Source organism: Lampetra fluviatilis, chromosome 10, assembly GCF_964198595.1.
Source record: "Lampetra fluviatilis chromosome 10, kcLamFluv1.1, whole genome shotgun sequence".
Lineage (NCBI taxonomy): Eukaryota > Metazoa > Chordata > Hyperoartia > Petromyzontiformes > Petromyzontidae > Lampetra > Lampetra fluviatilis.
Window position 1 is genome coordinate 1806156 of NC_136284.1, and position 22208 is coordinate 1828363.

Below are 22208 nucleotides of genomic sequence, written 5' to 3' on the forward strand. Positions count from 1 at the left end.
GTCAGTATTTGTTGAAATGTTAGGGCATCCACACATTACCACACAAGCAGTAAACCAGTATATATATCTCTCTTCAAATAGACTTTAGGCAATGTGCAGCTGTAAATCTTGTTTTACTACTAGGTGAACAGAGACCATAGCCAACTTGCTGAAGGATTGATTGGATTTGAACACTAGGAAAGAAGCACATTTGTTTCAATCTTCTTGTCGTAACTACGCTCAACTGTGCTTGGTCATGCGAATACGCTTACCCACCACGGACCGTACAAACAGCAGCATCGCGCTCACATGCTCGCTCAAACACACATGCACGCAGACGAGCATGCCGCCAGAGAGCCGCATACCTGGGTTCACAGAGGAACCTCTTGCTCTTGCCATCCTGCCTCCAGGCGAGCCACTCGCGCAGTGCCGGGTGTCGGAACATGCGGGTGCCGTCAGCGAGACGCGCCAGCAGCGGCGACACCTTCTCCAAGACGGCCGGGAAGTCGGCGGCGGGGCTGCCGGGGGGCGGTGGGCCCACGTGGCCGGCGCGCAGTGCCTGGAGTAGCTGCGCCTCGCTAAGGGGCTGCAGGGATGCCAGTGCCACGTTGAGGAGAGGGAGAACGCGCATGAAGTCCGCCCGCTTTGGGAAGAGCGCGTTGCACTGCAGCTCAAAGAGCTCCGACAGGGAGCACGGCAGCTCCTGAAAACGGGCACAGGGACGAATGTTGAGGCTTGCTGGCAGAGGCAGAGCGTGTGTCCTCACCAAGACGAAAAGCCATTTGCAAAGGTACTTTATCATTTATTGTTTAGAGTCCTTTGACAATCCACTGCTGTATGTAGGCCTCCCCATCCCGTGTTGGTTGTTGAGGGTTGTTTGACCATACTTCACCATGCTAGTCAGTGCAGGCTGGAAGATATCACTGGCCAGGAAATGATCACAGGTGCCAGATACCGAGCTGCACTGCATCCTAAAACTGCACTCTCTAAATAATTTGGTAGAAAATGGTGATAGTACAAAACCATCGCACCCCTAACATATCAACTGTCGTTTTATTTTATTTTATCAGGTAAGGCCCAATGAGCTATGTATCTCATTTTTTTAAGCGACCTGGCACACAAGTGATAGCTCCATGAAGTGTCTTATCACGTGAAAATTTGTAGCAGCCATATATTCTAAACGCGTATCCATAAGTGTGGAGGGAAAAACCAGGCCCGGAGAAAAATCCACAAGCAAACTCCAAATATACAGCAGGAGTCAGGGTTGGGATCAAACCTCCAACCTCTTGTCTACCAGGTGAGGTAGTTAACATCTCGCCACCGTGGCTATCGTTGCTGTGTTGCAAAAATTATCAGCAAAGAAGTAATAATTAAAACAATTGCAGAGAACACTGCCAGTGAATTGTACACATAGGGGTCAGTGGTCACTCTGACCTTTGACCCAGGCCCCGTGAGTGACAGATTTCCCTGCTTGACCAGGTCGAGGGCCAGACGGAGGTAGAGGAAGCAGCCATGCGCCATTGCCGCAAGGCGTGGGGCCATGTCGGCCATCTGGGTCATCTCGGCGCCGTCCGGGCCTGGGGGCCTCCACGCCTGCCACACCCCGGTCTGCGTCTGGCAGCCTCCGCTCACGCGGCGCACCGCGTAGCTGCACAGGTCGTCCTCGGGGCCTGCCACCTCGGGGGCCCTAGCGGGTCCGCCCAGGCCTGGGTCCAGAAGGATCTCCGGGAACGGCAGCTGCGCCGTCACATCCTGTGGAGAAGTGGACGACGAAGGTAAACAAACACGAGACGAACGGAGCCATGTGTGAGGTTTGGTAAAAACATTGAAAAATTAAGTCGTGCTAATGGAGCAAGACGTTTGTATTCACAAGCAGTTGTCTGCACTAAACATCCCTGTGGCAGCTAACGTGTACCTTTCAAAGTAATAAAAAAAGGGGCAATAATCGTTTATAACTAGGTTTCACAAAAACATGTATTTTTTAAGTGGCACACGTATTCGTTAAATTCTACATTAGCTCATACATAATAAATATACGCACAAATTAACGTGTTATAAATATTTAATCCGGAAGTGAGGATAAAATGGAATATTCCAATTTCCCGAGAGGCCACATTCGCGTGTCTATAGCAAGCGGTGTATTTGGGTAGAGCGTTGGGCATTGGTGGGGCGTTGGGTATTGGAGGGGCGGTGGGTATTGGAGGGGCGGTGGGTATTGGAGGGGCGGTGGGTATTGGTGGGGCGGTGGGTATTGGAGGGGCGGTGGGTATTGGTGGGGCGGTGGGTATTGGAGGGGCGGTGGGTATTGGTGGGGCGGTGGGTATTGGAGGGGCGGTGGGTATTGGAGGGGCGGTGGGTATTGGTGGGGCAGTGGGTATTGGTGGGGCAGTGGGTATTGGTGGGGCGGTGGGTATTGGAGGGGCGGTGGGTATTGGAGGGGCGGTGGGTATTGGTGGGGCAGTGGGTATTGGTGGGGCGGTGGGTATTGGAGGGGCGGTGGGTATTGGAGGGGCGGTGGGTATTGGTGGGGCGGTGGGTATTGGTGGGGCGGTGGGTATTGGAGGGGCGTTGGGTATTGGAGGGGCGGTGGGTATTGGAGGGGCGGTGGGTATTGGAGGGGTGTTGGGCATTGGAGGGGCGGTGGGTATTGGTGGGGCGGTGGGCATTGGAGGGGTGTTGAGTATTGGAGGGGTGTTGGGCATTGGAGGGGCGGTGGGTATTGGTGGGGCGGTGGGTATTGGTGGGGCGGTGGGTATTGGAGGGGCGATGGGTATTGGTAGGGCGGTGGGCATTGGTGGGGCGCCGCGTGCCAGGGGGCGGACCTGGCTGGCCGTGCGGACGGTGAGCACCAGCTTGAGGCGTGGGGGGAACGCAGGCAGGTGCACGGCCAAGAAGGAGGCGATGGTGTCGCCATGGTCGGGCTTGTGGAATTCGGCCTCGTGCAGCCCGTCCACCAGCAGCAGCATGTCCCTGTCTGCCAGCTTCCCCTCTGGTGCCAAGCACGGTGACCACGCGCACATGGATACACGAGATTATTTCGTTAAGAATTTTGGAAAGCAACGAGCGAGTTTAGAAATGTATATGTTGAGCTGGGAAAGCAATTTGATGGCGCCCGGGGTCACCAGATGGATTCCACATGTTACTCCCTGCATTGGTTGGGCGATGTGAGCCATGGATTGCACTGCACAGCAGTCAGAATTAGACTCGCATAGACCAGCACAGAGACCCATGGACTCCATTGGGCGGTGGTGGCGCATGCCTGTAATCCAGCACCGTGGAGGCAAGGGTTGGTGGATCGCACAAATGTTGCAAAACTCCCTTCCAGTGGGCATGGTGGTGCCATAACCTGGCTTGCCAGTAGAATGTGATACAGCGAAGTGCGGAATAATCTCATCTGTTGCTTCTTTATGGGATAAGAGCATTGCCCCCTCGGACGCGTGGGTTTTCTCTGGGTACTCTAAGTTTCCTCCCACATGTATAAACATGTGTAACAGTTCTCATTAATTGGATGAAAAGATCTTAGACTATCGAGAACTTCAGAGCTTGGGCGATTGTTTGTGGCAGATCACCACCTGGGCTGCCTTCTAGCTTGTCTGTGGTACCTCAGCAACTGTGAGATCCAGCATTCACTGCGCCATATAAAACTGAACATTAAGGTCCAGAGACCCACAGTCACATAGAGACCCATACTATACAATACAATGTGATGTAATTCCCACTCGTTTTCACATATCCCATGTGTTGCTATAAGACGGTTAAGTGCAGTCCAGTGTCTGGGAAATAAGGAGCCATGTGGTTCCTTTGTTGTATCTTACATAAGCGTCTTGTACTGAAATGCACGTGAGCTCCAATACAGACACAATCAGTCTACTCGCCAGTCCAGTGGCAACCCTGGCAGGCTCATATGTGAGTGTGTGTAGGTGTGAGTGTGTGTAGTCAAAGCCATGTGGGGTGCAGTGGTGTAACGGTTGGCGCGCTGCGCTACGAAACCGGCGATCCGAGGTCGATTACCGCTCACGGCCAAACCAGTGACAATTATCTGAACCGGTCCTGGGCCTCCTTCCCTAGATCGACTCAGCCTCAAATGAGTATCTTGTGCGATGTGTCAACATCACTACTGGGGAGACAAAGGTGGACAGCGTGGGGGCTGGCCACCCACCCCCTCGTGTGCCATTCAATCCTTGATAGGTGCTCACTAACAGCACTTGTCCCAACAGTCTATTGAAAGCTATATGGGGGGTCTTTGTTTTTGTGAACGTGGGTGCGAGTGCATGTCCGTCTCTCTTCGTAAAGAATTGAACCTTTTGAAACACTGTTAATGTCTCCAACCAAGAGCTGAGTGCTGCGAAGGCCAGTCAATACAATTGGACGCCTAATAGCTATGGCGATTAGATGTTTTTTACTCACTGTTAAAATCATTTTGGCATTGGTAAAGCAATTACAGAAATCAAGGTGAGCCATGTAGGTGGCAATGGCTGCAAGTCAATTCCCAAAGAGTAATTCACATCAGCATCAGCGAGCCTATTATAGCTGCCATTGCCCTTATTAATGGCCAAATAACAACCTTCAGAATTTGACATTTAAAGGTCAAAAAGTACAATACAAACATTATGGGAGTTTTATGTACTATAAAGAATCACGATTTTTACATACATAGGCCATTTGTGTCAGGAAGGCCCTCTGGCTTATAGAGTCATTTTTGCTGGCATTGTGTATGTGCTTGTGTTATGAGAGGGATTTAAAGTGAATTCACTTCACACACAGGGGACAATGAAACATACGTGTGTGGGGCTTGGCCCGCCTCCTCCCTCCTCTCTCTGTTGCTCGACACTCTATACCCAGAATTGATATTCCTTTGCCTTTAAATTCCACATTACAATCTATGAGCAAAATGCTCATGGTAAAAAAATACACGTGAACGTTTTGTTCATGCCTGGGTTGGCTCTGCCATTTCCTCCTCACAATTGTGCACAAATATCTCGCTTTTAACCAAGACCTTCAATGAGCATCTACGGTGAAATTAAACGATCCCTGGCCACATCGGAGCCGATAACCGTGGAACATGTGTGCACGACCATTTCCTTTTTCCCCCACACTCCCTCCCCGTCATGCCATAGACTGCTCCATACCAACCCCCAATCTCTCTTCTCAGACTGCACTAAAGCCGGCCGCAAATAACAATTTGAATTGGCTTCTGTTCCAATCCTGCCCCCCAGGTTAACTCGGCGTGAAATTGTTTAGTCAATGTCTGTGGGCGCTGTAGAGCGCAGGCGGGACAGGCTGGGCATGAAGCGGGAGGACTCACCTCGCCGGACGGCGACACAAAGGCTTCCTCACGCCAGTGGCACCGGCCCCATAATAGCTATAAACCCCTCGAGGTTAACCCCCTTCCTGTGCGTCGAGCGCAAATGACCCTTCCGTTGAGAGATGAGCGATGAGATTGTTCATTATTGCCACTGTATATATAACGATATTCGGTATACGGCGATTCACCAAACAAGTTGTCAACAGGTATGGATATCATGATCCTGTGAAATGTACAATGACCGCTGTGTACATAAAGATGCAAAGAATACAAATAATAACAAATGCAATCGCTTCTGCCGTAATGGGCGTAACATGTTCAAGGAATTGCCCTTTATTGGATGCATCTTTACGATGTCTCCATCAAGAGGAGAAAAAGCATCATCTGGGACCGGGTGGAGATGATGAGTACTGTTCCCAAAACAGCCTTGGTGTGAGGCGATTTAGTCAACACACTGCACCCGAGATACAGAGGTCGCCGGTTCCTTCTCCAGGTGCATCACTTGAAGCAATGGGGCAATTTTTATGAAAAATCTCCACACCCCTGTCCACTCAACAGCATAAGTGGGTACACCGCAGCGAGTCAATCGGCAGGCCGCGTGTGGTGGGGTAAAGTGTGGACACTGCCACCTCTTCCGCACACATCTGACCAGCGTGGAACTGATGACCAAACACTCTCTGGAGCTGGCTCTCGAGAGGCCCCTCTCGAGGCCCTTCCACCAGCAGTGACACCAGCAAGCAATTGCAGGGTTGCGCCTTTACCCCCTTTATCTTGACCCCCCACCCCTTCACCACTGCTCGTGCACTCAGGCAGCTGAGCGGCACTCACCCTTGCGTAGGGTGGACAGCGGTTGGAGGACTCCGAGGCGCAGCGCCGCTCCGGGCTCCTGCACGCAGGAGCGCATGGAGAGCGCCGTCTGCAGCTCGGGCGAGCGCGCCACCAGCTCGCGGTATGCTGCCAGCTGCGGCGCCCGGCACAGCAGCGCCGCCACGCTGTGCACGAACTCGGGCACCAGGCACGTGCTCGCGCGGTCCGACTGGCAGTAGTGATAGGCCACCACCTGAAACAACACGGTGCACCGCGACGGGTCAGCGGCCGGCCCCATTTCACACCTCGGCGTGAGAGTAATTGAGAGTCGCTTCAAACTAAGCTTTCACTTCTAGTTTATTCTTCCCTCAAAACTGACTTTCCTTTTTTAATACCAGAACAGTTTTGTGGCATCGTTACAGTGCTGGCACTTAAAACAATAAGTCTTTCCCAAGCATAACGTGGCCCCCTCTAGAATGGAAACTTAGTACACAATACAGGCACCCACACGAAGTGCAAAATCAATAAACCCACGCACGCACACACTCGAGCGCATGCACCTTGGCTGCTAGCCTCCTGGCGGGATCGTCGCTCCTCAGATGCTGTGCGGGGTTGTAGCTGCTGTTGCCTCCCCGGCAGGCGGGCCCAATCCGTTCCCTCCCTTCATCAACATCTACAAATATATTACACGGAAGAGGGTCCATTATATTGTCATGTACATTTTAATACAAAAGTGAACGGCACGTTCTGTGAAGTCTAAAGCGAATTACATGTCAAACGTTTGGTTGGCAATTCGAATCACAATGAAGTAACCGTGAATTAAAAAAAACCCACTGTAATAATGAAAATATGCTCAAATAGCTACGCAATTATACACGTGAAAGAACACACACTTGGACTGTGTTGCCTTGCCTAAAAAGTAAGGGCCTGTTCACAGACACGCTGGACAAGTCGGGCGCACGCTCGTGTCTGCCACTTACTCCGAGATGCAGCTGTCTCCCCGTGGCAGCTAAGTCGCACCAAACGAGCCACAATCGCCGTTTTCCCAGACCCAACGCCCCCGACGATGAAAACTCCTCCACTGCCACCGATGCTGCTTCCGCCGCTGCCGCCGACCGATGCCCGACCTCCCAGCCGGAGCTCCAGCTCACGGAAGAGCCACTCTCGCCCAATGAAGGAAACCTCGCCCGCCACGCTCGGCAGCTCGAAGGTCAGCGGCTTGAGGGCAGCATCGACCGGCTTGCAGGAGGGAAGTCGCGCCGCTGCGGGGACACGAAACACGACGAAGCGTACACACCGTTTGGGTGGCAGCCGTCACGCTCAGAGCGCTCCACGCGTGACGGACGTCTTCCCGAGAAGCGCGATCGAAACTGCAGATCTGCTTCCGTGTGTGTCGGGATTGTGGCAAGGATGGTTACAGAACCTGGGCTTGAAATGCCCAGCGAGGATATTAAAAATTATCCCGTGGCCCCTGGCAGGCATCATCATGAATACAAATTGCAAGTTCTCCTCATCACACAAGTTAAACAAATACCGGTTGGTGCCTGGTGCCACAGCAAACATGCATTTATGCTTCAGGGCCTATTTCCAAAATGAAACGGAGCAACGTCAAACAAACACACAACAAACAAACCTGTTTGAAACCTGTTTAAAATTTTAAAAGCCACTTAAATATCACGTCAAGTTTTTCCAAGCAGCCAGGTCCAATTTTAAATTTTAATGGCCCCATTGACTGTTGAATAACAATCTGAAACCCATGGAAACCACACCGTAAAAAGTAATAAGTTAAACATGCAGCTGTCCGATCCCAAACATCCACTAAGAAATCACTGAAATAAAACATGCAATTTTTCTTTCTTTCACAAACCATTAATGTTGCGGGTAGAATTTTTGTAGGAAATATGGAAACACTTGACAATGTCCATGACCATGCAGGCTGCATGTTTGGCAGAGGCTGGTGCATTGCAAGGCAGAGCCCTCGCTGTGGGAAATGACGGACCGCACTGGAAAGGACAATCACACAGGCGTGCTCAGCAGGCAGGAAGTCCGCAGCTATTAATAGCAGAGTGCTCCGATAACCTAGCTAACGGGGCCTGCTGTGTAAACAGGAGGGGCACGGTTCCCACCCTTTGCTCGGCCACAAAGGTGCGCGTCTTTTCTTCCCATATGAGAGCTACCTCCACCAACGCATGCGGCCAGCGATCACATTTGGATGCCCGCTTCCCGGCCGACTGTTCGAAAATGGACATCGCCTCCTGGTAGTGCCATTTGCATGAGCAAGACGAAAGCGTGGGGGGGCGAGCCATCGTCACCGAGCAGCACCGCGACCCGCTGTGGACGACCGAATGTGGACGTGGCATGACAGGAAAACGGACAGGTGGCAACGTCGCGCATGTATTAGCGAGAGCGTCTAACTCCACGCGCAGCGGCACGTAAGACTGACGTGCCCTAAACTGCATTCATATTAAATCACCTCAATATGCTTCTATCAATAAGGGATTGGGAAGGAAACACAGGTGCGGCACGAGCCCAGCCGACGTAATGGATTCCCGGGGACGGCGGGGGGGGGGTGCTGGCAGGTCTCACAGCGACTTGATGGGCCCAACCATTCCAGGCCCGACCCTGCGTATGAGCCCATCACAAAGAGCAATTTGATGAATGGGATTATGACCGTGATTGCCACCACCATTCATGTCAGCAGGGAAGCTCTGCTTTCACGTGGGGTCACAACCTCACATCTGTCCAGCCCTCGCCTGCCACTGTTAGCCACACTTAGCACCCGAGTGCCGCACCATGAAAGTGCCAGAGCGCTGAGTTTTAATCAAACTCGCGGAGTGACTAGTCTCCTGTCCCCTGGAGAGAGAGAGTACTCCAGGGATCCCTACCTGCCTGTGATATTCAGAAATGATGGCCCATGTGTACAAATTACTCCAAACTCAAAAGCACAGCAATAACATGCACAATTCAAGAAACGTTCATAAAGCAGCGGCTACATAAAAATAAATACTACCCAGAGTGTAAGTAAGCTGCATAATAAAGATCAAACTATTATAAGACTTCTTCAAATGGCTTGGCTCTGTAAACCCATAATAAATTATTCAAGTGGGAAAAAAAATATTGGTAATGACACCTCACCGGACTAAATGTTAGCTGTCATTAATTCATTTGTTAATCCCTTATGCCCACCTCACGCTCGAGGCAAGACGCCTCTCTCCTGCACCCTTTTCCACTCGACTATCACCAATCTCGCTCCAGGGCGACCAGGTGCACTGCGCGCTCTGCATAATGCCGCTCACACCCCCCTACGCGTGCGATGGCGCACGCGGAAAGGGCCCCTTGCTCCGCGACCCCCCTCGCGGTGGTCGTCCCGGGCGAACGGCGGCAATGACGGCGTGCTCGCTGTCCCGGGGTCTGCGCGCTCGCTCCGACGCGAGGCACCAAACGCTCGACGGCCACCGCCGCGTTCCTCCCGCTCCACGCATCCGCAGCTGTGTGTCGGGTCAATTCTCTAAACTACAAGCGAGGCGAATGCGCTCACGGCGAAGCGCGAGCGGAGGAGGGCTGCCTTCGGGCAGATTCATCCTTCGAAATTGGGAAACTGCGAAAAATAAAGAACTTGACACTAAAACTAAAATAATTTTCAATGTCCCAAAGGCCAATGACATCCTTGCCAGGGAGGAACTGACCGCTCCGTCTCATCCACACTGTGTTCAACCACCACACTGCAAGCCATTACACACTTCTCCTTCCGTTTCTTCCCTCTCTCTGCTCTACTTTGGAATCGCTTTTTCTCAAGCGCAATCATAACCTTGCACAGGTCACGTGTTCACTATTTCTATTAAATGTTGCTGTTGGTTGCTGGCCGCTTGATTACGTAACAAAACCAACAAAGCAGCAAAACATGGCCATGGCTGAAATCTATATGAACAGGTCAGGTGACCGACGTACCCAGTCCCGATACAAGCACAGTGGCATGTGAGACCAAAGCCCCTCTCTTACCCATGTTCTGTAGAGGCTGGGAGTGTGGGGCCGCCAGGGGCTGGCGTGGAGTCCTCATGGAGGCGTGCAGCGGCTCCCCGCGCGGCTCGTCCAGTGGGCCCAAATCCTCGAGACGAGCGAGGCTGCTCGCTGCAGCGCACACGCGACAGAGCAACGCTACATGCATGAGCAAACACACACATACGTACTCGCGAACACATGCACGTTCACACGTTCGCACGTTCGCACGTACACACGTGACGCAGAGAACACCTATGGGCACAAATACAAAGATCCCCCAGTGTAGACTTAACAGACTGTTTGAGCGAGTGCTATAAGCAAGGAGCACCATTGAAGGCAGGCGCAGTACACATACAAAGACAAAGATCCCCCGTGTAGCCTTAACATACTGTAGGGGCAAGTGCTGTTAGCGAGCACCTATGAAGGCCAGAATGGTACACGAGGGGGTGGGTGGCCAGCACCATGCCCGACCACCTTTGTCTCCCCAGTGGTGATGTTTACACACCGCACCAGGTACTCATTTGAGGCTGAGTCGACCTAGGGGAGGCCCAGGACCGGTTCAGATAATCGTCACTGGTGTTGGCCGTGAGCGGGAATCGAATCCGGGTTGCCAGGTTCATAGCGCAGCGCGCTATCCGCTATACTATCGCTCCCCACCAGTACACACACACACGTGCACACACGCATGCACACACAAGCTCAGAAGCTTTTGTCCCGTTCATCTGCGCCACCGAAAGCTCCTGAATCTGCAGATGACTGCTGATGAACCCATGCGTGCATTCACACATGTATAAGTGAACATGCATGCTACAGTCAGTATTAGCACACATAAGCAAATTCATGAATTAGTTCACTGTAGATTCACAAGCAGATACATGTTTTTAACGCACGCAAGCCCACAAGCACACAAACCGCAACCATAGCCGCCAGAGAACCATGGAAGCAGAACCCTTACCTTACTCAAATGTGTAACTTTTGCTGTTAGCTCTAAGCTTTCATTAAATAAATAATATGACAAACTTGCTGGTACACTCCTAGTATCATGTTTCACAGCCTAATCACACACATTTTCAGCAGCCCTCCCTCGAAGGCATCGTTGATATATTTTACGATGAAGCCAGAAGTGTTTTGTAAAAGCAGCGCTGTCTTTTCCCACAGATGTCACACTGTGCAAGACAGTGATGTGTGCTGTACACAAATTACACAAACAATGCACACACGTAAAATAACGCAGACGGAAAGGTATTTTACGTTCTTTGTGAGTCTTTGTTGACGTTTCGATGACCGCAGTTTTTCCCCTTCTACTGTATATAGATTTAATCCACACGCGGCAAGGCAATAAGCCCAATTGAAATTTAATCCTGCAAGCAGCTGCTGTGCGTCGCTTCCACCTGGCTCTGGAATAGAGGCCCCAGAGACAAGACTGTGTCTGCGCTCCACACCGAGACGACGGAGACACGAACCAATCGCTTTACCAACACAGCTGAGCCCTCCATGGGCAGGCACGTGGTTCCCAGCACCGCCACATGGCCAGTAATCGCAAACAACACAATTTTAAACCAGGACGCGACCGGTGGAAATGCCACTACGCCGGACGGCGATGTGGTGTGCTAGGTCTAGCTTACCCAAGTTACTTCACGTGCCCGGGATGAGTGAACGCGTACTGTCCCGGCGATGACATCACCACCCGATTCGCTTTAACTCTGCCTAAAACAGCCATGTGCAGGACAATTAAGGCACGAATGCCCTACAGGCTGTGGTGCGCCGAGCCAGCCCTGGCCCGTGTGACTCACAGGACGCCATGGACAGCCGGCAACAACAAAGCGGCGCGAAACTCAAGCGCGGCACGCTCTGACAGCAGCGCTGCGTCCTCTGCCTCATCCTGTCACGGCCGGGTCTGACCAGACGCCGCGTGCCACGGATCAGCGTGTCACGCCGTCCGAGGCAGGAAGTGGCGGGGGGCTGAGGGTGGGTGCTGTGGTGTGGGCTTGCTCTGCGAGTTAAACGATGTTTTTTTTATTCTTTTTACTAGGTGGGGTGCAAAAGCCATTACTTAACCACGTAATTCCATGTTAATGTCCGAGTCCTGATTAAATTAGTAGCGAAATGTTCCCACTCCTGATGTCCCGAAAAGTACATGAGAAGCGGAGCACTCGTGAGACGGCGCCGTCAGCGCAAGCTAACTGGGTCTTAACACTGGCAACGCAAAGCATGGCACTGCCTGCCCTGTGTGGCGCTCTCCCTCCACTCTTGATTGCGTCCTAGACAGAGCTGTGCACACCAGCTGATTAAGAACCCCATGCTGGTGGCACCATCGTGCTCGCCATCGCACAACTCTGTTAAATAAGTCACTGCAGACCATGGTGATAGCTCACTGTGATGCTTTCAGCAAAACCGGGACGGGTCTCACGTTCACAAGCATGCGTGTGCACACGCCGTATATACAAACACACAACCTTACGAGTATACAGTGTGCAAAAACATAAAACTGACGTACACAGACCGATACGTAAATCACACTGTGTGCACACAATGAGAGTATAGTGCATGCCTAAAGCCTTCGGGAAGGTTAACGTCAGGTCAAGAGTGGGTGGAGCCCGGGCATGGCCTCGGTGGCACAGGAGAGGAGCGAACGAACAAGAGCCCATTAAGCGGTGGCGGGGTAGACCCATGGCACCGATGCATGTCAGGGATCTTGTTCCTTCTGTCCCGTTACTACAGACAGCCTGCTGCGAAGACACTGCCTCTGCTTGGTGTCAACAGCGTGAACTCGTGAGATTGCAGAGATTTGTATTCAGCCTTGCTGTCTGCCTAATGTACAAAAATATCACGAGAAGGCAAGTCGTGGTCTATATTACTGAACGATCCGTCCGTACGTACATACACACACACACAAAGGTATGTACACAGGCGTGCAGGTATCCCCATGCAACAGATATAATATTAGTAATGAAATTTTCCTCGGTGAGCCGTTTGTTGAACGTTCCATGTGCGTTTTCTGGTCGAACCACATTTTTTTACGTTGTTTTAATCGCAGGCAACTCTTATAAACCTGCGCAGAATTTTGACTGGGAACAGATCCATTCAAGTGGTGGAAATTGTCTGGGCTAAAAGTAGGAATTACATTTGTGCAAGACATCGAGCAACCGTGGAGATAGCAGATCCCCAACAAAAAAACAGAAATTCATCCAATACTTTTATTAAGCAAGTCTAACATCTGTAGGTATACTTACCACGATGTTGTCTACGCATGCAAACCACAGACAGCACCGTCATCCTAAAAGTATTATCCTCAGACTTCCAACATGTTAGCCACATGGAGCCAACAGTGCAATAAAACTAGGTCCCACAGTGCACACATACACAACAGCTGGGTGCTAAAAGGGGTTTCGCGATATAAATTTAAAAAATTCCATTCATATTAAAAAAACTACACAATAAAACTAAAATTCTATAGACGATCTATTGTTGACAAATTTACAGAAAGACTCAAGTGTTTTGAAAGTATATATGAAAATAAAGCTCAGAAAAGAACCGATAAAAATGTAAAAACCCCAATAAGGAATAAAGCAGGGCTTTTGAATTGCAAAATAAGAAGCTTAAAACTCAGAAAAAATGCGACTCTGTGAACCAATGGAATCATTCCGCTCCCAGCTTGCAGGCATTATCTACGGCCTCATTATTTTGATGCAATGCATCATGTAGGCATGGCAAATGGAGCATGTTTCAAACAACCTCCATTAATGGGCAAACACGGCTCCACGGCAAAAGAGCGGAACGACAATAATGACCACATGTTCAAGTGTCGCAAACACACAGGCGCGCGCGAGCCGTACCTGCACGCGCGCGTGCACGCAAGCGGACGTTACAGACCTGCGATGGAGTTGGGTCGCGGGGCGAGCAGGGACGGCGAGCGGCGGGCGGTGGGGGGCGGGGGCACATCCAGGCCCTGATCGGCGCTCTGGCTCAGCCTCCGTGCGGCCGCCCTGTAGGGGGGAGGCTCCCCCTCGGTCCCCACTCCATAGGGCCCCGTTAGGCCCAGCCGGGAGCACACTTCGGTGCCATCCATGTCACCATCGTCTTCTTCGTCGTCGCTGAAGTCGTGGGAAAAGCTGCGTTTCTGGGATCGGTCCTTTGGAAGCACGTTGCTCTGCGGCGAATCTTTCATTACGCTCAGGCTGTCGGGTGAGCGCGAAGGAGGCGAGGCACGCAAGCGCGAGTAACTATTCGACCGGCAACCTTGGGTGGCCTCTTGCTGGCCTGCAATGTCCCCCTTTTCGGCATAAGCAGCAGCACCTGATGATTCGGGCTGGCCAAACTCGGCCATGTCATCCGGGGGGCTTCCTTCCTCCATCTGTTCGAGGCTGCCGCCCGACCTCGTGATTGTGGCTGCAACCAGAAACACAGTAGGTGGTGTTCACCAAGGCCCAAGTACGGCTGACGTTGGTACACACGGTTATGGACTCTGGTTAAAGATTTACAGCAAGAAATCGCATTACATTTGGAATTTCCCTCATTGACAATGACGCATATTTGAAGGGCGCGTGAGCATGTGTGTTTCTTTACGCACTGTCGATTCGAGGATGCATTTCTCACATATTTTTCTCTTGTACTTTTCAATAGGCCTATTGTTTTGTATCAGTATAAAAATAAGTTACAAACAATATGACAGTGTTTCATAACACTGTTACACAATTTAAAAACTCTAATATGTTTGTGTCGACTTTTACAAGACTTATTTTAATTACAGCGCCTTTGGTAGGCACATTTCAAGCAGAGGAACAATTTATTTTTTCGTGACACTGCATGCACTGGTTGCACAGTTATCATACACTATGGAAGTAGGCCCTTATTAGGGCAGGTGCCATTATTTTTTTCAAGTCGTCTAAAAACTATAAAATATTAAACTGTCGATTCCATACAGTACGAGAGAGCTGAATTTGTAAATGTTAGTCTGCCCTTTACCGACAGTTATTTTTCCCCAAGTGTAGGCGTGCACACACACACACAACGGAGTGTGGACCCAGGGGCATGAGTCAGCTTCACCTCAGCGCATGCCTGAGAATATAGACACGTGAAAATCACATGTGTGTCATGTGTCCTCGACCCGACTTTACATAACACCTAAGCTCCTGTTACCATCTCCGAGTGATTGTGAAATATCTCTTGTGGGATGTGGCGTGCGCGAATTTGTTTCCTCTTGGGAGCTTTTTCTGTAGAACACGCATTTGATGCATCTGGGTGAACTAAAAAATGGCTTTCGTTGAAATCCTCCACTCATGGGTTGGTGATCAAAACCACTGGATTTCTCGGTACTCTGTGTCGTCTGCAGTTCTTTAAGATGTCAATGTATACATAATCTGTCTGCGCATTTGGCGGAGCTCCGGATAATCACGAACGCAACCATCACGACGCCATTAAGGTGAAGCACAAAAACGACGGCGCCATACCACTTGTCAGCCGCGCTAATTGTGGGCCCACGTGAGAGTGACGCACGCAATTGTTATCAGGAAGCAAAAAAACATGGGTGTGCGAGCGGCTTTCGCGAGCGCGCCCTTGCCAATGATGCCGCTGTCCTGGCTCTCCAGCGTGGAGCTGGGCGTGGGAAGCAGGTGGGCTGGGCTCAGCTCCCCAGGTGGAAGAGCTCCCTCTCGAGCAGGCGAGTGGCACGGGCTGGCTGCGTGTGGAGAGGCCGATCCACTCGTCACAGCGGAGGGAGGGCTCTTCCCCTGCGCCGTCACCACCACCATCACAATAGCATCACCATCGCCACCACCACCAGCATTTTGACCAGGCAGAAGCAAACAACACTGCGTAGGTTTTTTTTTTTTTGCAGTTGTGCTGGTTGCGTTGTAAAGCTCTGCAATGTATTCTTGGTTCTTTCTGTAAAGTCACGTAGAAGGGAAATAATAAAATAATATCAATATCAAATCCACAAGATTTCACACCTGATGATGATTGCTTGTGTTGCAGTCGAAACGTCGTGAGAATTTTTATTGTTTTATATTTATATTATTTTATTATTTCCCTTCTACGTGACTTTACAGAAAGAACCAAGAATATGAATCCCTGCAGTCACGAAAAGCTTTAAATCAAAACTTTGCAATGTATTTTCGGGTTGTGCTGTTTGTAGTTCAGCACTGCTTCCCACGTTTTTCTCAAGAACTGAATATTCATCCGTTCCAAGCACATTGACATGGAGCGAAATGCTGCACATGCCAAACAACATGCAGTAACCACAGAATTTTCAGGATTCGCTCTGTATATCCTGAAACATAAAACCTCAGCAGCAGCAGTAGCACTAGAGGCAGTCACACACAACACAGATTATTCCTGTGGCCAACTCTCATTGCCAGTGTGTCCTGGCGTCTCACATTCCACAGCACAGGTACTAATCTGCCTGCGATATCCACTCCAGCAGCTGCGAGCACATCTCATTCGAGCATCGCGGTGCGACTTTCAAGAATACAGGAAATTTATGGCTGCGGTTTTCCGAAAGCAGTATACCTCTTAATCCACACAAATTAATGAATCCCTGCAGTTGCAGCCTCACACCACTCTTACAAAAAAATCCCTTTCATGAAACGCACACCGTTTTATAGATTGCATTTAATGTTACAGAATATTAACTCAAACCCGAGAGCTCATTAAAAAGCTTTGCAAAATTACCACAAATCTTTCAACTTAACCTGCACCCTCGGAGAGACTCTGGCGGCAGCGGCAATCGTCGGCACGTGAAGTGCACGCCCACTGAACCAGCCTTCCTAGAATTACGAACATTCCCGGCTTTTACGGTAACACAACCACAGGGAAACATTTAATGATGCCGTGCCATCAACAAAATACATATTGTTTGTGCATTCAGGCGTGCGCATAACGTTGGTCGCGTATCATCTGCGCCGGAGCGTTGCACGTGTACGCGTGGCGCACGCGGCGATTGGAACCCGGTTGTACTTCTATCATTGTCAGGAATTAACAACATTATCCGCATTCCTACTGATTCTTCCCGAAATAGTGCTAGTTACCGCCGCCACGATTGCAATTGTAATAATTGCCGCTCATTGTAATTGAGCGCAATTACGGGCCCTACCATGTGCCCCCTCTGTCCGTGGGAGCGCGGAGTGGCGGGGGTGGAGGGCGCGCTCTTCTCCCCCAGGAGCAGTCCCAGCTGGGCTTTCAGGGCGTGGGTAGTCTCATCACCGCGGGAATCAGAACCCAAGGCCTTCGCTGCACACAAACACAATGGTTCCCTGTGTAGCCACACACAGTGCTACGCGTGCAACCACACAACAAGTGCTGTTAGCGAGCACTTATTATATGAGGCTGGCGCGGAGCACCAGGAGGTAAGTGCGGCCAGTACCACGCCTGGCCACCTTAAGTCTTCCCAGCGCCGATGTTTTACAAAACGGCACCAGGTACTTTTTTAAAGCCCCAATAGACCTAGCAGAGTTCAAAGAAAAAGCTCCCGATACCACTCACCACTGGCGTTAGCCGTGGTCAGGAATTTAATTCGAGCAGTGTGTGCACCACCCCTGCACTCGCACACATGTATAAAAAACGTGCACGCACAGAGTGCAGGGCTGGTTAAGAGGCTCACTGCGAGCGATGCCACATCCATCTTATAAATGTCGATCGGTGGTGCTGGACATTGGACGCGTTATCGATACCGAGGCCTCAGTTGGCAGCTACGTGACTTGTTTAGTCGCGGCCCCTAGGGCGTGAGGGTAGCCTTGCCACCTGCTGACGTGCCACATGGAGCACGTGGGTGGACTCTTCACCGCCACGCAAACAGTAGCGGCGCTCGGCGTGCTCGTCACATCCCGTTGTCCACTGACGCTTTTACGGCCACCCCCTTACACGCAATGAGAGCGGTTCACAGCTCTTCGTCATTATGCCGCTAGATGAAGACCTCCTTCCCATGCCACGTTGATCATCGGGGTTATTTAACCACACTTCACCGAGTGAGTCAATGCATAACTGGTGAAGGGGCAACGCAGGACCAGTTCAAATATCACTTGCCAAAATGTTAGCCATGTCCGGGAATCAAACTCGGGTCACCAAATTAAGTGTTGTGTGTTAACCACCATGCCATCATTCCACGCCTGCCCGCTACACCCCCCCCCCACCCCCTTAAACTTTATCATGATCATTATATTCTGCCACAAACAATCCACTGCTGGATTAAGACCTCCCCAAGTCGTCACCATCTTTCACAATTCTGCGATGTAATAATCCACAAAATAAAACCTAAACACAAGCTCCTTTCGTCACTCCATCTCCATCCTGGACATACTTTCATATATGCCCCATTCCCTATAAACTTTATGAAATATTAAACATAAAGGGATAATAAAATGGTGTATACTGTGCTCGAGAGTACTGCTTTTATGACAGCAGGCGGTATAGCTTTACATCTGTATGAAAAGGCTGAAACGCACCAACATGGCGATTTGCCCCATTGGTGTTTATGGAGATGCTGGAACAATTTCACCAAAACTCAGGCAAACAGGAACATTTACTAACGCGATGGGTTAACAAAGACAAAGATCTACCTGTAGACTGAACAGACTCTTGGGGCCAATGATATTGATGAGCACCTATGCGGGCCATCACGGCACACTAGGGGGTGGGTGGCCAGCACCATGCCCGACCGCCGTTGTCTCCCCAGTGATGTTTACGCCACCACACCAGCTACTCATTTGAGGCTGAGTCGACCTAGGGCAGGCCCACGACCAGTTCATATAATCGTCACTGGTCTTAGCTGTGAGCGGGAATCGAAATCGGGTAGCCCAGTTCAAAGCGTAGCACGCAAACAGTTGCCATATCGCTCCCCTAACATAAGAACTGTTGTTCACCACTAAGTAGTGGTGATGCTACCACAGCGCTTGTGCCATTCTAGGGGCACATTGAGACCATGTGAAGTGTGAAAGGCCCACTGGCAAGAGGTCATGGAACAGACCCAAGTGCCATGGGTTGACTGAGATGACTGGCAGATGCAACAACTGTGCTCCCCACAATGACAACTCTCTATGCTTTAGCCGCCCGGTGCTCTGCTCGTTGTTGTGAGAGTATCGCTCCTCTGCTCTCTGTTGTTGCTGGAGCGCGACTGCCTCCAACTCCCCCATAGCACCCTTTACAAACCTCCTCCACAGAGGCCGATTTTGCAATGCTGGTGCCAGTCATCGTCAATAAGCCAAGTCTAATAATCTACATATCCTTCTGTACCATATCAGTCCATCTCTTTTCTAGCGCGTGCCATGCCCGTTTAGCCCCCTTTATCAGGCCGATCAGAAGCATCTTGGGCATGCCTGTGGCTGGGAATGCGGGCTCCATGACCCAGCCAACACAGCCTCGCTTGCCGCAGCAGCTCACGGATGGGACTGTGTCCAGCTCTTTCCAGGCTCTGTGAACTCCTCACGCAATCCAGTCTGGTTAAACCCAGGATAGACTATAGGCAGGTTAGCCTGAATGTTTCACACTGGTGCAGATATTCCTTTAGAGGGCTCCACGTATTCCAAGGATAGAGAAGGGAGGGCAAGCCTGTGGCTGACAAGACCTGGAGCTTTGTATGGAGCTCCCCAGCACCACGTTCACACATGTGTGCACACCTGCACACTTTAATCGACACTCGTATAGATGTAGAAATACTTATTTAATTTCTAATAGGTTTTCCCAAAGAGGCTACACTGTGTCTAACACATGTCTCATTTACAAGCCTATCCTGGAGGGGATGACAGCTACCAGCATGCTCCACCAGCAGGGGAATGAAACGGGGGAAAAAAATAATCGGTAATTGACGAGGAATGAATCTAGAAATAGATGGCGTAGCCCTCGCCGCGTATAATGCAGTGGATTTAAGATACGAATTCTTGGAATTACATCGAGACGGAAAGAGGAACATGTGCAGCAGAGAAGATATATCAGGTGGAGACATCACATTGACCCTCAAGCCAAGTAAGTGGGCTTGGAGCAGGACACGTCGTTAGAAAGGATTATAGCCGGCAATCGAGACTCACGATGGAGTGGCGGCCAAAGGAGAGAACAGACGCAACAGGACATCCACCGATGAGATAGAACGATGACATCAGCTTGTGTGCAGGAGCTAGATGGAGATCGTGCGACAGTAAGCGATGGCAACGGCTTGGTGAGGCCTATATCCAAAATTGGATAGTCCGTGGTTGATGATAATGGTGTTTGAATCATAGCCACATTGTCATTATACACCTATAATATACATAAAGAATCTCATGCTTTGGGATTAAATAGCAAAACCACGATGCTCGATCGTAAACTACAGCTGTCCAGAGTTGAGACAGAAATCCAAATGCTGTTCTCTGTAAGTGAGTTGACCAAATATGGTTTGGCCATACCAGCGAGTTAGGTACATGTTATATCGAAACTGTTTGTTAAAGCAGGCCACCGAATTCCACAGGCATGCATTGTGGTGCACCAATGGCTCGTAACAATGGCTTTTCCTGGCAAGCAAAAAATATAGAACACACTTTTTATTCAAGACACATTATGGGATGCGCTCTGACGAGGTGCAAGGCGGCAGCCCCGTCCGCGTGCTGCGACGAAGGAAGAGGGGGAGGTCAGACATTCGACCCGTGGCTGCTCACAAGCACATGGCCGCCGGGCATTCATCACTTGAGAAAGTTGTGCAAGAGGACAGTTGACAGCAAAGTGTCGGCAATTTTGGGGATGTCAGGGAGCGCCTTGATGATGAGTGATGTTAACAGATGACCACATAGAGCCATGGTAGGAAAAACAACGACAGTGGATGTAACAAAAGCCATCCGAGAGGAAACTAGGTCGGCCATTCACGGCAACGGCACAGCTGTAGGTTGCCACTGTTCAAGGCTAGCTTGGAGGATCACTGTCTCTTTGCAATAGAATCAAAATAAATAACATGTAGCCAAAATAGTTTGGGGCCGACAAGTAGATGAAATTATGGAATAATCTTCTGGGATTTGTAAAAAGCAATATGCATGTTACATCGACCGATATGGTCACAGTGAATGAGGAGCATCCCAAAGACATGCTCATACCCCGAATTTTCTGCTTTGCATAGGAGATGTCTACTTGGCTGAATCGTTAAAATGCCCACTGAATCTCTGCTCAAGATTCAGTGTCTTTCATATAACCAAAGTGATGGTTTTCTGTCTCATCCACTCTGTGACCCTTGCCTGTGCAACCACCAACAATTTAATCTTTTCCGAAGAGGTGAAAGATCACTTCATAACTGCAATAAAACATGGATAAACATGGTATTTATAGGGAGACGTTCCATTGGAGCTCTAATTGACAGATAGGATAGCTAAATCACGGAAAGCTAAGCTTGAGAGGGCAGGTGACAGCCACGAGGCACATGGGTTGCAATGTTTAAAATCCTTGCAACTCAAGAGAGGCCATGTGTAAAATTGCATCCACCATACCGAATTTCAGTTATAATTAGGCACAGTTTAGTCGCTGATTGTACAGTGCATGCATTTGACATGCAGCGCTGTGTTTTCACACCAAAATTTCTTATCTACCCGGACATCGTGTTCCTGGTGCCTTGATCAAAGGGGCACAAAACCAGAATTAAACTGTATATTAACAGGCGCTACCGAATGACCCTGGCTTTACTGCTGGAGCTTTGCCTAGATCGGGGAAGGGTTGTGTCATGGCGAAACACTTTCCTTTCCTTTAGCAGGATCATCACTACACTGGCAAAAAATAATCATTTTATAGACCGAGTAAAAGACAAGATGCAAAGGTACCAACAAAACACACTTCAGCACAGGCACCCAGATGAAAATGAACATATTGATTGACTGATGCAATATCAAGCGAGGCTTTTTATTTTGATGACACCGCTTCCTTTTTAAATTATTTATTGAAAAAATAAATACAATACGGAGCAGATATTATTTTGTATTGCATTGAGATCGATGCAACATTGCTTTGAAATACAATTTTTATCAATGTAACTGATATTGTTATGGTATAAGAAAAATACGCCGGCGTTCAATGAGGTGAAAATCCACCGGGATTCGTTATCTCGTCAGGCCGTGAAATAAATAAAACAAATATTCTGTTATTCACTCACATAGGTGTTACACTAAAATAAAAAGAT

General features: G+C 50.0%; 1 protein-coding gene across 7 annotated transcripts in view; it reads right to left on the reverse strand.

The window, feature by feature from the left end:
* The window catches only part of LOC144934409 (protein TANC2-like), a 115967-nt gene that overhangs the window by 21658 nt on the left and 72101 nt on the right, over nucleotides 1-22208 (reverse strand). For 4 of the 7 annotated variants that reach the window (XM_078860137.1, XM_078860135.1, XM_078860136.1 and 1 more), the window contains 10 exons: nucleotides 17181-17312; nucleotides 15651-15819; nucleotides 13964-14479; nucleotides 10091-10219; nucleotides 7072-7353; nucleotides 6652-6764; nucleotides 6113-6344; nucleotides 2802-2968; nucleotides 1414-1731; nucleotides 345-682 (listed from right to left, as the gene is read on the reverse strand). In XM_078860137.1, coding sequence (XP_078716263.1) covers nucleotides 345-682; nucleotides 1414-1731; nucleotides 2802-2968; nucleotides 6113-6344; nucleotides 6652-6764; nucleotides 7072-7353; nucleotides 10091-10219; nucleotides 13964-14479; nucleotides 15651-15819; nucleotides 17181-17312 — 2396 coding nt within the window. Of the gene's footprint in view, nucleotides 1-344; nucleotides 683-1413; nucleotides 1732-2801; nucleotides 2969-6112; nucleotides 6345-6651; nucleotides 6765-7071; nucleotides 7354-10090; nucleotides 10220-11715; nucleotides 12380-13963; nucleotides 14480-15650; nucleotides 15820-17180; nucleotides 17318-22208 lie in introns of those variants that run through there. The other 3 variants (XM_078860138.1, XM_078860139.1, XM_078860140.1) reach the window with 3 other exon arrangements.